The sequence below is a fragment of the Lygodium microphyllum genome, chromosome 12 (genome assembly GCF_053477565.2).
Source record: "Lygodium microphyllum isolate KBCC chromosome 12, Lygodium_microphyllum_v1.1.10, whole genome shotgun sequence".
NCBI classification, from domain to species: domain Eukaryota; kingdom Viridiplantae; phylum Streptophyta; class Polypodiopsida; order Schizaeales; family Lygodiaceae; genus Lygodium; species Lygodium microphyllum.
The window spans coordinates 152,151,887-152,167,915 of record NC_141146.1 but is presented as its reverse complement, the minus strand read 5'-3'; the positions used below and the strand labels follow the sequence as shown (position 1 = coordinate 152,167,915).

At 45.5% G+C, this 16,029-nt stretch overlaps 1 protein-coding gene across 2 annotated transcripts in view; it reads right to left on the bottom strand.

Annotated features, from left to right (window-relative positions):
- PANK2 (pantothenate kinase 2) overlaps window positions 1–14,504 on the bottom strand; it is a 107,341-nt gene extending 92,837 nt beyond the window's left edge. Inside the window, exons 1-2 of one of the 2 annotated variants that reach the window (XM_087690248.1) lie at window positions 14,100–14,221; window positions 13,263–13,343 (exon numbers count right to left, since the gene is read on the bottom strand). In XM_087690248.1, coding sequence (XP_087546374.1) covers window positions 13,263–13,278 — 16 coding nt within the window. In that variant the 5' untranslated portion in view covers window positions 13,279–13,343; window positions 14,100–14,221. Of the gene's footprint in view, window positions 1–13,262; window positions 13,344–14,099 lie in introns of both variants that reach the window. The other variant, XM_087690247.1, reaches the window with a different exon arrangement.
- Between the last annotated feature and the right edge of the window lie 1,525 nt (window positions 14,505–16,029).

Below are 16,029 nucleotides of genomic sequence, written 5' to 3'. Positions count from 1 at the left end.
ATGCACATCAAGGTTTTAGACCATCACTAGGCATTCAAAAGTATACCACTCTACACCCCGGTACATCGTTAGCAGGAATGCCACCCATAGTTGCCAAGGAATTTAAAAACAAGAGATATAAAATGAGTTTCAAAGGTTTCATACAAGTTTCCTAAAACGTAAGAAAGGGATTTCATTCAAGATGAAAATTATAGAAATTTATTATTTAATTTACATATAAATGTACTTGAAGTCCCATGGGTCACAACAAAACACATATTGAGTATGATTTAGCATTGTATAGAAAATATAAGTAAACAATCAACAAACCAACAATTTACATACATGGTACGTGTATTTCACAATTCATCATCTAGATTTCATGAATATAAAAGAACAACAATACCACAGCTTAAAAATATTCAAATATACAAACTACAATCATTAAAAATGGGAATAACAATCCATGTCTCTAAAGGATATATCAAAATGAATCCATGGACCATGTGACATGTCACATGAAATATGAAAGTTGCTAGTAAATGTGTTTAAATTTTAAATCTACGTCTCTATAGAGGACGATTTGATCTAACATGCAAAATTTGGCTAATTGTAATCCTCAAGGACAAATTTCCAATTCGGCCATTTGCTACGTTTTAGAAACACCTAGACGTTCCTAACGTTTCCTACCTACAAGAAACGTGTTTCCTGGGAACTATAATGCCACCCTTTAACATTGTGCTTTACAAACATACGTAAGTGCATCACTCTCTATCATCTAGTCTTGTTGTGTGGGGAATCCCCCTCCTGCACACTGTACCGCCCTCCTCCTCAATTGCTCAAATGCATGAATCCCCATTTTGTGCTGATGAGTCACACAAGGAGCGGAAAGAAATCACCTCCACATTTAGACCCAATTCCGGCTTTCCCAATTGACCCTGAACACAGACCACACTCCAATGCAAACGGTCAGTCTCCTTCTTTGAAGAACAAAGGGAGCAATACGCTCATGCCCTCACAAAGACCCGTCTGGCACTTCTTGCCTAAAAAGAATAGATTTTATATATTTTGCCAAAAATCGGGCCATGTAGATGACAATTGTCACTCAAAGGCCAAGGGTCTTAGACCCACACCCAAAATCACCTCATCCCCAGCCAAGGGTATTCTACCCATACCAAAGCTGAATTCAATCCCCAATTCTAAACCAACCCCAACCCCTTCCAGCAATGGTAGTGTCACTCCAAAGAGGTTGAGAGGAGATCTTCCCCAAGAAGGTAGTGCAATTTCTCCACCCTTTTTCACTTGTTTGATCATTACCGTCCCCTAGGCTAGTCTCTTAGGAGTCCAGGTCATCCTTAGGAACCTTAAGCTAGTTTCCTTTAAGCTTAGCCGCACTTTTTCAAGTCTTCTACTGCAACTTCCTTCTTTCATTTATTTCCACTGCATCCGACACTCATTTAGCTCTCTTTTTCATTTAACATAGCATCCAAAGCATCTCATATGAAACAATTTGCATGCATATTTCTTTCTTTCTCCTCTCATGCTGGGTTTTGTATTTCAATTAGGACTAACATTGCAGGTCCTACCTAGGCTAAAGGTTTGTTTTTCAGTTCTTGCCTTGGTGAGTATTGCCTCCATCAACATGAAGATGGAGATAGTATCTTCTCTTGAGATTGGGTCTTGGGCATCCTTCTTCTCTTGGCATTTGTTTTTTCTTTCTTTTTAGTTGAGGTGTTTTAATCATTGAACCATCATTTTCTACACTTCTAATTTATTTTTTCATGATAGTGGACTGCTATATTGGTGGTTATGCCTTCACATTCTTAATTGGAATAGGAATCATCTCCAAAGGTTGAGTTTCAAGCGTACCTATGACACTTGGTCAACATTGGAGCCATCTCCCGAGATCGAGTATAGGCACATCCCGACTACCTTGGTGGTTGACTTTTACTCGCTCTTCCAATTGGGGAGGGTCAAGTCTTCCTCCTCTATCCATTCAATCTATTTGCATGGTGGATTGCTATCCTAGTGTTTTCTCGACTAACATTGCAGCCATCTCCGGAGGTTGAGATTCAAGCTTGCCTATGCGACTTGATCATCATTGGAGCCCTCTCCCAAGATTGAGTACAAGCATATTTTGCATAACCACATGGCTGATTCTCCTTTGGCTATTCTGGCTAAGGGGAGGTAGATCTACCTTCATCATCAAATTCTTCATGGTTCTCCAAACCACACGAAGTTTGGCATCAAGGTCCTCTTTCTCCTTCAGCATCGACATCCATGGTTGAGAGGGGATTCCTACCCTTCTTCAATATTCTATAGGTTTTGGTATTTGTCTTCGACATTGATCTCCCTTCCTTGTTGTACCTTCCCTTTGCATTGCATGATCTATCAAAATAATAGGTATGCTCTAATATCATGTCAGAATATGTGATGATGCAAAGAGACAATAGGGTTTGTGGGGAGAAATACGGAGTGTATACAGCAAACACTGAGAGAGAAGAGAAACTCAAAAACACAAGAGAACAAGATAATGAAGCACTAGATCATGCTATGTGAAAAAAAGCTGATACAACGGAACCGAAGCTCAGAAGATGATTACACTAGCTTGTCTGGATCAGGCGACATCACCTTTGGGGAATCTGCACAGTGAAGGGAGTGAAACACAATCCTCCAGGTAGTGGGCTATCAAAGATGTATGCCGATGTTGAATGACGGCTAAGGAGGGAGTGAAAAGGAGTCCTCTAATGCCGTATGAGTGGAAAAAAGTGATCACCAACTGTCAAGGGAGTGAAGCACACTCCTCATATTGAGCTAAAACATGCTTTACAACTGATTAGCATTTTTAAACAATCCCAAAACACACTTAATTAATGAAAAACACAAATTTGGTGCACAGTTCGAGAGAGTTTCTGTGGTCCCCAAAACCTAATTTTTTGGGGCACCTTTCAACATCTATAAATAGACGAGCTTTCCACCATCCAGCTTCATGCTTTTGTGCAAGTTTCTCACTCTACCGTACAGACTTCCGTCATTGGCCACTTAGCATCTACTGTCCAATCATCATCAACTGTCCCGACTGTAGTCCATCACTATCCAGCCCTAGACGGCTTGTTTTCAACCACCATCACCCTATTGTTTGGAGGTCTCCATCTGCTCCGTCATCATAGTGCCTAATAAACCTGCATTTTCAGCATCTAGTGCCAAGTGCCAAGTTGCTGCCATCTCTCCCATTAGGCGACTACTACAATACTTGTGTTTTTGCTATCTAGCAAGCCATCTACATCAGCAAACACCTCTCCTATTATCGCTAACAATTCTCTGCCTTGGGTGATCAGTTTTCGGCCTTCCTTGGTGATACACTACTATATTTACCAAATTTCAGCCTTATTGCTATGCTTTGGTGACCAGCTTGCTGCCCTTCATTATTCAGCACTCTCTCATCTCCAACTAGTGGTCATGACGCTTAGGATCCATCTCCGGTGGACGTCACTCTCTGATACTACATTGCTTCGCCCTTCGGCATTTTGTATACTCTTACATTCATTTACGGCATTCTTTCTCATTTGAGCAAGTAAACCATACTTCTCAACTCCCTCCCACACCATTCTGATCTACTTGCATCTTCATTCCAAAACCTGGGATTACATTCCACTTCCGCTCAAAGCATACTAGGGGTTGGATCTTCCATCTCCGCTCCTACCACTTTCTATTTCTCCATTCCACCATCTACCTACCCTTCATTCACTCCACATCTTGGTGCATTGTTAGGGGGAATGCCACCCTTTAACATTATCTTCCATCTACCCCACTTTACCACATCCTTTCACTCTAGGACAGCTATGATAGGCATCCCCCTCACTACCCTTGGATACTCACAAACCCCCAATACAACCTTTCAAAGCCAAGGATATCCATCCTCTACTTATGGACTGTCGTCACACATCCCTTGGGTCACTCCTACATACGGATTTCCATCCTCTGCTCCCCATGTCCCTATCCCTCCACCTTGGGCTCCACAAGTGGTTACCATGCCCATACCCAATTTGCCCTCACATACTAGATCCGCTATGCACAATTCTCGCAAGCATGGTGGGCACTTACTCTGGGATTCTTTCCCAAGTGTACTCCACTCCCCCATCCTATCTCCCCTATTCGCCCTACCCCCATTACACACCTTCTCTATCTCCTAACACTACCACTCATGTTGCAACGGCCAAGAATGCCTTCACGGATAAGACGCGTTTTAATTGATCGAATTTCACCACTTGGTTGAGCTTCATACAACAAGTGCTTGAATCTTAGGGACTTTGGGACCTCGCCGTTGGTACAGAGCAGACCCTTGATTGGCTCACCTTAATCACATCCATCAATGGAGAGCCCACAACGCCACAGTTAGTGTTAATGTAGGGGTTGCTTCTGTGAGAGTGCGCAACGGAAGAGGAAATACGAACACGGAGGGAGAGAGAGAGAGAAAGCAGAAAATAAGGAAGAGAAATCTGCACTGACTGAAATGAATGCTGAATACACTGAAATGGACTGATCAGTCCCTTCACGCAGCCCACAGCGTCAGTGAGGGCACCAGATCAGGCTGATGACGATGGCAGCACCACCACGGGGGAGAAGGAGTGTCGGAATCTGCAAGAAGACAAGTGACCAAGTGGGGAGGGGGGCTGCCAATAAATAGGCAACGGACAAACCCTAACCCTAACCCTAAAATGGGCGCAAACCCTAAAAGTGCCCTAAAATGGGCGCCCCACAACAGTGACCAAAAAGTGGCCGGGCAGCCAATGGCTGCCCACTAAAAGAGGCCAAAAAGAAATACACAACCTAAAACAGCCAGTCAAGAGTGACTAGCCTCCCCCATCATAACACATGACAGACATGTCAGAGCTCCTAATGTCCTCGTCTGACTCAGACTGAGGCTCACAGGCAGGAGATGACAAGGCATGACAAACATGATTGCTAACACCCCCTCTCAAATCCTGGATGTGGCTGAAGGCCGAAGAAGAAATGGATCCGGGGATGGCAAGAGGAATGCCAATGTCGATGAAGTCCGTCGATGTAGACTGCCGCTGAAGGAGCTCCTCACGATCTTGGAAAGCCCCCTCTAAAACACTAGGGGCCAGGGAATCCACAGCCGCATCACCGAGATCGTCCCCCTTTGAAAGGGATGGGGGGTACGAGGGAACCACCGGAGGAGAAGGTGGGGGATGGGAAGGAAACTGTGGAATAGAAGGTGCACAAGCGGGAACGGGTGTAGCAATAGACTGCCTCGGAGGACCCTGCATCAAAGAAGGGGAATGGAGCCTGTAAAGCCCGCTCTCCTGCCAACCTGTAGATAAGACAGCTCCTGTAAAAGAATCCTCAATAACAACGGCATGCTCGGTGAAGATCACTCGTGTGCCAAGCCTCGTAAGGCCATAAACTGAGAGGAGGGGAAGGCCCAAGTCCGGAACATGTAGGGCCTGTGAAAGGAAGCTCGTAGGTCGGTCTGTAAACAAAGGCAATGTGCCAACACCACTAATAGGCACCGATAAAATGTCACCAACAGTGACTGAACCCTCTGATGGACGGAGATCCTGTAACAAATCACCTCGGGGAGTCATATGACTCGAAGCACCACTATCCACTAACCAAGGCTGCGCAGAAGACACTGTAGCCACGGAAGAAGGATCCTCCTCCAAAGCATGGATATGAAGGAACACTGACTCATGGGTAACAGCTGGTGTAGAGGTAGAAGAAGGCTCCGATGTAGATCCACCCTTCGCTCCCGGACGAAGGTGAGGGTACTTCTTCCAACATTTCTCCTCTGGATGTGTCCCTTTCCCACAGTGTGGGCACTTCGGTCTCTCTGAATCTGAGTCAGAGTCTGAAGAACTGTCCTTCTTCTTAGCCTTTGACTTCTTCTTCTTCTTCTGTCCTCCCGAACCTGCAACAAAGGCTCTAGTGGAGTCGGATCCACTAGCACTGACCTCTCTGAGTCGCTCGTCATGCTCCAAGACAAGCGGGGATAACTCCTCCCATAGAAGCTTCTCACGGGTCCTCGATGTAAGTAGGCTGGTGTAGAAGACATCAAACCGAGGAGATGGCAGCTGAGTCAAAAGAATCATAGCCATGTCTTCAGAAGATATCGTCCGACCGAGGGATGCAAGCTCATCCCTCATATCCTGTAATCTGTTGATGTGGTCCTTCATGGAAGGACTATCATCAATAGCGGGCATCCGCAACTTCTTTTCAAGAGATATCCGGTGGGCAAACGTCTTCTTTTGATAGAGAGACGCGAGCTTTCTCCACACATCCGCTGCAGTCTTCAACCTGTGAACATGAACAAGGACAGAATCCTGCAAACTCAGAAAGAGGAAAGATCGGGCTCTAGAATTGAGCCGATCCCATAAGGCTGCACGATCCATAGATGTCCCATCTGCGGGATCCACCTTAGGCCGGGGAATAGGAACAGAAACAAGCTCCCAAAGATCGAAGGAGTCCAAGATACACTCCACCTTGCAAGACCATAGAGAAAAGTTGGAGCCATCCAACCGGTCCTCTTTGGGCAGCTGAGAAAGTACGGGTACTTGTACAGGGGGTACCAAAGGCTGCATCTTCGGCCCACTGGAAGGGGATCGCCGAGATACATGAATAGAAGGGGGACGAGAACGAGGAAGAGACTCCATATGACGATCCTCGCGATAGAAATCACGCCTCCGTTCAGATGAATGTCGAGACAAAAGCTCATCATCTGAGTCATCAAAACCTGTAAACTGATGAGAAGACATCTTCCAATCTGCAAACACCAAAACACAAGGGAAGGTTGCCGGTGCCGAAACACAAACACCAGAAGCTCCTGAGCTGGCCGCCTTGCACAGAAAGCAAGGATGATGTCAAACGCAAATGCTGATGATGCAATCACCACAGAAAAACAGCCGCCTGCCTGAAAACGCAGCCTGGGAAGAAGTCGCCAGCAGGAAAAGAGCCGCCGGACGATGGAACAACAGCCAGAACAGCAAGGCACAGGCTGGAAGGGTGTCGCCCAGCTGGAGGAGGGCCGCCCAGGCTGAAAACGCAGGCAGGAAGAGGGTGGTGATGACGTGGCAGCCACTGGAGAAGGCGCCAGCAGCAAACGCAAATTTGTGGACACCAAAACAGGCCGCCTTGATCAAGGAGATGGTGCAGAGGATGACGCCTCAGCTGTGGGAGGCGTCTTGACCAGCAAACGCAGAGTTGTGGGTGTTGTCCCGCGTAAAACTCAGCTCCGTGTACTCTCCTTCGGCGATGATACCATGTGAGAGTGCGCAACGGAAGAGGAAATACGAACACGGAGGGAGAGAGAGAGAGAAAGCAGAAAATAAGGAAGAGAAATCTGCACTGACTGAAATGAATGCTGAATACACTGAAATGGACTGATCAGTCCCTTCACGCAGCCCACAGCGTCAGTGAGGGCACCAGATCAGGCTGATGACGATGGCAGCACCACCACGGGGGAGAAGGAGTGTCGGAATCTGCAAGAAGACAAGTGACCAAGTGGGGAGGGGGGCTGCCAATAAATAGGCAACGGACAAACCCTAACCCTAACCCTAAAATGGGCGCAAACCCTAAAATGGGCGCAAACCCTAAAAGTGCCCTAAAATGGGCGCCCCACAACAGTGACCAAAAAGTGGCCGGGCAGCCAGTGGCTGCCCACTAAAAGAGGCCAAAAAGAAATACACAACCTAAAACAGCCAGTCAAGAGTGACTAGCCTCCCCCATCATAACACATGACAGACATGTCAGAGCTCCTAATGTCCTCGTCTGACTCAGACTGAGGCTCACAGGCAGGAGATGACAAGGCATGACAAACATGACTGCTAACAGCTTCTAGAGTTTGACTCTCAATTACAGCATTTTCCCCTTGCATCTGAGCATTGGAGTCATCTCATTGACTGCTATGCAGCTTGAGATCACACTCGACGTATCAAGCTCAATTTTGAGCTTCAGGTGTTTTCCATTAAGAAAGGGGATGATCTAATAGTCAAGTTGGCCGAATATCAGTGGTTACTCGTCGAGCTTGCCACTATTGGCTCCCTGAAGTCAAACGACAATCAAACCACATTCTTCTTAAATAAGTTGCCCGACAAATACTCTCATTTTATCCAACACATTATCCACTTCCTAGATTGCTGACCTTCTACGAGTTCGAGTACTAATTCTTGCATTAAAGAACTCCCAAGATGCGAAGGCAAGCCAAAATAAAGGTAACACCATTTCCTCCAATGCAACCAAAAAAACACGACCCTTGTGGCAGTAAATTCTTAAGAAACATAGGTTTCGCATACACTGCCAAAGGTTGGGCCATGTGGACGAGGAGTGTTATACCAAGGTCCAAGGTCTTCCTCCTAGAAAACCATTGCAAACTGCTACAACTGCCTCCACTCCGGCTAGCCAATCCAATGGGGCTACACTTCCCACTGCTACACCACCTGCTCCATCTGCCCCAATAGCTACTAGATATGTGGTACACGGCCAGCCTCAGCAACCTATATCCTTCATTGCTACTGAAGGATTGGCTGATTAGTCTACTAGTGACTCACCTCTTCCACTTTATGCATCCATTCCTAGGGTATCCACTGCACCTTCTAGGACCACTTCCCCACCTAGCCGTACTACATGATGGTGGCCACACACTTAGCCTTTCCCTTTTTAGACTTCCACTGCATACTTACATACTCATTGCATTGCACCTAGCTTTAATTTCTTTGATTTTCAATTTTGTTTTTGAAGCATCTCACTACTCACCTCTGTGCTTGTAGATTTTGATCTCTTTTGTAGGGTTTTGTATTTCAATGAAGGGCTCACATGCAAGCTTGCACCCGTCCGTCCTGAGCTAGAGACAGGAGATGCGTGTCATTCATCATGGCAATGTTTTCTATCCTTACTCTTCCAGTAGGGATGCTTCATCAGTTTCATCCACATGGTTCTCGGCACCACAAGAAGACCGACATCCTCCAGCTCCTCTTCCTTCTTCGACATCAATATCCAAGTTGAGAGGGGATTTCTACCCTTATTGGTATTCTACAAGTTTCGACACTTGTCTTCGATATCGACCCTTCCCCCCTGTTATGCCTTTCCCTATGCATTGCATGATTTCATCATCTTTGTACTAGGGCACTTGGGCCAATGAACAATTCCCCACAAGGAACATTGTCCAAGTGGCACCTACTATATGAGCATTCTTTAGCATGTAGCATACTATGCATCCCATTGTGCAATGGTACAGTGGAAACACCACCCTCCTTCCCATGATACTTCATCACCCTTTCCCTCGAGTGGTTGGATAAGCTTGTAGTATTTTGTGACGTGTTGCATATATCATCCCTACTCCCGTCTTTTGGGTCACTGTTACTTAATCAACCACCACCCCTAAAATTAACTTTCCACCAAAAGAAAATAAACAAACAAAAAAGTTCGATGTGGTTCCATCCACCTTTGTAGGCTTGGTAGGCATTGGGCATCTGATGAGCACCCTTTGTCTGACGTCCTATCCTCCCTAGGGTGACTACTTGGACTACCTTGGTAAATAACCATCACCTCTGTAGTCTTGGTAGACCACGGGGTAATCACTTGAACTACCTTGGTAAGATAACCATTGTCTCTATACTCTTGCTAGGTCATTGAGCAGCCGACGTGCAACCTTTGTCTAATGCCCAAGCTACTTTGGAGTGGGATGCCTTCGGGTAAAAATGGGCTTGAGCCCTTCTTCCAATCCCTTCTTGGTTCCAATTTTGGGCCTAAGACCAGATGTTGAGCGAAAAATGCATTACAAACTTATTAGCTCTTTAAAATGCCCCCAAAATATGTAAATTACCAAAGTTTCATTACTCGGTGTGCGCGGTCCTAGAGAGTTCCTGTGCCCCATAAGAAAAACCCTAATTTGGAGGAATGCTTCTACATCTATAAATAGACATACTACCCACCATTCAACCCATCCTTGTCTTGCAGGTTTCGGCCATCAACCCTCTTCCACTAGCTGTCTAGCCCCTAGCAACTATTGCTACATGGTCTACAACTACCACCCAGCCTTCCACTATTGCTAATGATCAGCTGCCATCATCTTTAGGTGATCACATTGTTACATTCACTAGTTCTAGCCCCAAAGAATAGACACACTACCCACCATTCAACCCATCCTTGTCTTGCAAGTTTCGGCCATCAACCCTCTTCCACTAGCTGTCTAGCCCCTAGCAACTATTGCTACATGGTCTACAACTACCACCCAGCCTTCCACTATTGCCAATGATCAGCTGCCATCATCTTTAGGTGATCACATTGTTATAGTTCTAGCCCCAAAGACTGCTACAATCTAGCTTCGAGTTTTGGTCCGAGGTTCTTGGAATTGCACCTGTGAGCACATCCTCTCCAAACCACCTACTGCTGTGTATCCGTGAGTCAGTCTAGTGTCTGCTACCTCTCGCATAGAAAAGGTGGGTCCTATGAATAAGACTCCCATGTATGTATAAGAATCCACATACTCCAGTTCCTCAGATCCATATGTGAATTTAGGCGCTGATCTCCTGACCCACTGTGGTGTAGTATTAAATACCATCACCTTGATTTTACCAAGGTTCACTAAAAGCCAATTGTCCAAAGTATAGGAGTGTAATGCGTCCAAGTGTCTCTCTATAGACCCTCTGGAGAGTCAGTTATCAATACAATGTCATCTGCGTACAATAGGAGAGGTATCCAAGTGCCAGCTAGTGGAGCTCCTCTATCTCCTTCCTGTGAAATGTAATCAACAATCCCATCAATGTACAGGCCAAATAATGTCGGGGAGAGGGGACATCCCTGCTTCACCCTAATGGTGGAGTAAATAGGTGTTGAAAGGACCTCAGATGTCTGGACTCTGCCCACAACTCTCTCATACAGTGCCAAAATACCCCAACCGAGCTCTTTCGGTAGGTCCTCGTAGGCTGCTAGGCAGCCAATGAGCACCCTTTGTCCAATGCCTTGGCCTCTCTAGAGTGGCCCTTTGGGCTCCTGAGGTGAGATAACCATCACCTCTATAGTCTTGGTAGATTCCCAAGCAACCGTTGTGCAACCCTAGACTGAGGCCTTGTCTGCTTTAGGATGGGATGCCTCAAGATTTTCAAGGGTTAGCTATGCTTGTGATTCCTCAACTCTCCTAGGTTCCAATTTTGGGCTTGAGAGGGGGGTATCAAGCTAAAAAATGTGAATTTCAGTTTAAACCTTAACTAGCTCATCTTGAAGGGCCCCAAAACTCAAAATGCTACAAAGCTTTTATGTCCTATGAGCAGATACCCAAACTTTGGTTGGATCCATATCTATAAATAGAGGGCTTCCCAGCCACTAGTCAATCCTATTTACAAATTCAAACTCTCCCTTAGCTGGCACCATCTTCCAAGTTCCACTGCTGTCCACAAGTGGATATCTCAGTTCGTGGTGCAGCAATCTGACCTCCAGCCCTTGGCAATCTGTCTACACTGTTGCAGTTTGTGTTTGCTGCAAGCCACTTGTTCTCAGCATCCAGCGGCTGTCTCCAGCCCTTCAAGGCTGCATATGCCATTTTCACTATGCAGGCCTGCCACTTGCTGAAATCAGCATCTACCATTGTCACCTAGCACTTTTGGAGCAGCAGAAGGCTGTGTTTTCAGTTTACAGCTTCCACTCTAATCACTACTGCCATCATCCTTCGCCTGCTGCATCGACTGGATCTGCTGCATTTTTGCTGCAGCATTCGTTTGGAGCTCTCCCAGTTTGCATTTTAGCTTTGCGCAGGCTTCCCTTCTGCCTACTGCCTGTTTTCAGCCTATCCGGACTACACAAACTGCATTTACAGCAGCTGATCAGTTCCTGAGGCTGCATGCTGTATTTCGAGATCCATTACAGAGTGCCACACACTTTGTAGTTCAGCTCTACTCCAATCCACACCAAGACATAGAGGTTTGAGGTCATTGTATTCACTTCAGCATAGTGTGCTCTATCATTCATTTACTTTCTTTCTCAATTACGCTTCACCTTTGAGTTCTACTACTTATCATTGTCTTACTATCATACTCTTTCTATTTATCTTCTTTGTTCAAGTATTTCTTTACATGCTCCACTCAATAAGTAGCTTGAAGATGTATGGTGATAAACACACAGCAGGATCCCCCATAAATAAGAGTTACCTGGGCCTGTGGAGGTAGATGCTCAAAGCAGAGGCTGAAGAAAAGGCCCACTCAAGCCATTGTCACTTAATGGTGCAGGCTGAGAGGCCTTGGAAGAGGAGTTAATGAGATCACAAATCACCAAAAGCATGTTGCACTCAGATCATGACAAGAGCAGCCAGACAGCATTTGCATCTCAGACTCTGAAAAATCGGAGTTAGAACTCCCAATTAAAAGCAAAGCAGTGTCAAAAACAGAAAAATGCAGGCTATGTCTAGCTGAGAAGTGACAAAGCTGTTGTGTTTGCTGACAACAGCTGCAGGGGTAGTACCAAGACTGAGAACACAGATGTCCAGCAGCCTCTAGTGGTAGCAAGGAGTTGTCTGTTTACTGCTAGCATGGCAGGTCCAGACAGTAACATCCACAATGAGGCAGCAGCATAATGGTTGTCAGGAAAGCAGGGAAGCAGCACATATCTCCTGTACTGCTCCAGATGATTTTGACAAGCGTGCTGGCAACGCAGATGGAGTGCAGGCTGAAATAAGACAATGACAACTGAATAATGCAATAGCAGCAACCTGGCACTGAAAAGTGATGATGATTGCGACAAAGAGTGGGACACCTCTGGTCCTCTTTTGTAGAGCTTTTGAACCAATTGTCCTATCAAAACTTCTCGAGTCTAACTTTTTAATCTGATATCAATTCTAAATCGGTCAGTAATCAAGAAAGCTTTTTTTTGCAGCTTAACAAGACCAACTATGACAAGGTATGTCACAATTACCAGCTTCCACTTTAAAGCCAATGGCATCTGGTCCAAGGGACATCTAATGACTTGGTACCTTCTGACAAATCTTAAACACGTGTCTATAAATGTGCAGCTAAGACCAGCTGCAATTCTAGTGGGGTTCACAAATACACATGGCAATATGCATATATACTATGATGGCATGTGCTAAAGGAGTTTAGGTGTCCCATGCATTGAATAAGGCCACATTAAACTGGCCGAGCAGCAAAGAGATGCCAGTGATCCGACCACCCATGACATGGTATGTTCAACCAGCCAGTAGGATCAGCCACATCCACACACCCATTTAAAGGTACAACCCACTCACTGTTCATGCCAACTACCTCTCATTACATTACCTGCGAAACAGCGCATTTGTCATGTAAGTATGTCGTCCATAATGCCACAGTTGCACTACATATGACAAAACCAGCCTTTACCTGTCAAGTATCAGTGCCAAATCTGAGAAACCACAATGCTTCATTAAGAGCGAAAGAGACATAGAAGTTGGGTTCAAAAAATGGCAGGTCCCTTCATTCTAAAGTCAGTTTGTTTCTACCAGGCCCTCTCATGTCCCTTCATCATAAAGATGGTTCATACTTCTATAAGGCCCTCTCAAAATGGTCTCCTCAAAAAGGAAAATCATCAGAAAGAACGTGCTCACGTTCAAAAATTTCTCCCTAATGTAGAATGAAGACTGGTTCGACAAAATGCAGCCAGGACTGAGCTGAAATTGTGCCTACATGGACACTCTCTTTCTTTTTCTTTTCCTTAATCAAGTGGATACCTGTTCAAAACTCTCTTTATTTCTATTCCTATGCTAAATAACCGTGCAGAATGTAGGAGTTGAACTCAAGACCATCTGGTTACGGCACGTTCAACTTAATCAACTGAACTACACCCATTTGGTCACACACACATTCTCTCTCTCTCTCTCTCTCTCTCTCTCTCTCTCTCACACACACACACACACACACACACACACACACACACACACACACACATCCATACCTCCTATATTTTTCCCCCCAATGCAGAATGAGGAGTGGTTCGACAAAACACAGGATTGAATTGAAATGGTGGTCAAATGTATCACAAGATCCCAAAAATTAAAACGCAGCCAGGATTGAATTGAGATTGTTGTTAAAAATGGAACCCCCTCTCTCTCTCTCTCTCTCTCTCTCTCTCTCTCATACCTCCAATGTCAATTGCAAAATGGGAGATGTCGTCGCTCTGATTGGGAAGGAGGATGACCGGAGTCCGATCTTCGGTGGAGGAGCCATGAATGGCTGCACGGCTGAGGTCCAGCTGGGGACGAGAGGGAGATCGATGCATCCCTGCTCCTGAAGGGGCGTTGCTGGCGCCACTGTTATTATTAGTGTTGTTATTTATAGCAGGGCCTTGTCCGTTGTCTCCCATCGCTATATGTATCTATCTGTCTATGTATGAAGCTCCAGGCCTGCTACGTCGACACAACGAGGAGGCAGGCGACCCTGAACTGAAGTTGCAAGGGGGGTGGGGCGGCGGCGGGGAGGCCTTTTATAATCACGTGCAAACCTGAACACTTACAAGTGGAAAAGGTCAAAATGCGAGATACCTAAGTACTATATTATATAAGCCTTGAAGGTTTCGCGAAGTGCCACACCACCACCCTCTTCTAAAGCTTTGGCATCTCTTTGGACAATCTAAACTATTTAGTTAACGAGAGGTGGGGGGCCAGTGCCACGTGCCAGCCCCCACCTCCCCCACAAGAAAAAAAAGAGAACGCGGGGACAGGTGCTACGCCTCCAGCACCCGCCCCTGCCCACAAAAATCGCGCCCACCCCAGCGCTAGGGGCTGTTCATGCAAGGGCTTTTATCGGGTTTTTCTCCAAAAATGAGTTCTGTTGTAGCCCACGTAGGGGAGGGGGGGAGAGAGGGTTTTCTCATATCACCTTAAAACCCTTGATTTTTGCTGGAACACACTAGGTCCCATCTTTTAGCTTCAAAACCTCCCCAAAACATAAACCAATCATGCCTCCCAACCCATTTTTGGAGAAGATCAATGTGGCCTGGACCCCACCTTCGCTAAAATCTCATGGCGCTCTTCCTCCATTGCTAGTGCACCGCTCGTTGCCCCACCATTATAGCCCTATTTCTACCCATCTTCGCCAATTCTTGCAATGCCCCATCCTCGACTTTACGCTTGCCTCATCGAGCTTGTAGACATGCATCTCCTCTCAATGCTATGACACCCTCTCGTCACATAATCGAGCCATTTTTCTCAATCTCCGCTTCCACCAAGAAGACAATTTTGGGGCAACCAAGTGAGTATTGCCATGTTAGGTTCCATCCCCCATCATTCTCCATTGCTTTTAGCAGCACCCATTGTTATGACCAAAAATGGGCCCTACAGTGGCTCTAGGGCTCTAGTTAGGCCTCCTAAACTCACCCAAAAAACCCCACGACCTTGTGGCCAAGAGCATGTAGACACTATGAACTGATTCAATCAAAGAATGTGTTTGTAGATAAAATCTCTAAATCATAGTCCAACGTGTTGCCCTTTCTGACTCCAAGCAATTGGAGTACCCAAACATAACGATGTTTAACACCTCCCAACACAAAGAAAGAGAGCACCCCCCAGCTTATTGCTATGGCCCCACTATGGCTCTCCTACATCCTAGGGATTAGCCCCAAGATGCATCGTTTTAATATAAAGGACATACGCAACATAGTCCTCTCTTTCAATAAAATGTTCTAGGAGATAATATAATCCTCACCACATCAGTCCAAAGGAAACGATTTAACTAAACCTACAACTTAGGAAATCTCACACTTAGCGTGGATCAATCACTCAAAAATAAGTGCCATGAATCCAGGAGATAATTCTTACGATACCACGTATGAAATGCGGATGCAAAGTAAATGACATACAGTGCACAAACAAGTAAACTTATAGATCAAACAGTGTGACTCTGCACAACCAATTATTTTCATTACTTCACTCCCACAAAATGCGTCGTTGCCAAAGCAACACCGAAATAATCCGTGTTACTATCATTCCTTTAAAGACTTAGAATAATTGGATCCTATATGATAAAACATGCATAAAATTAGTATTCTAATTATATTTAACTTTCGCAATCC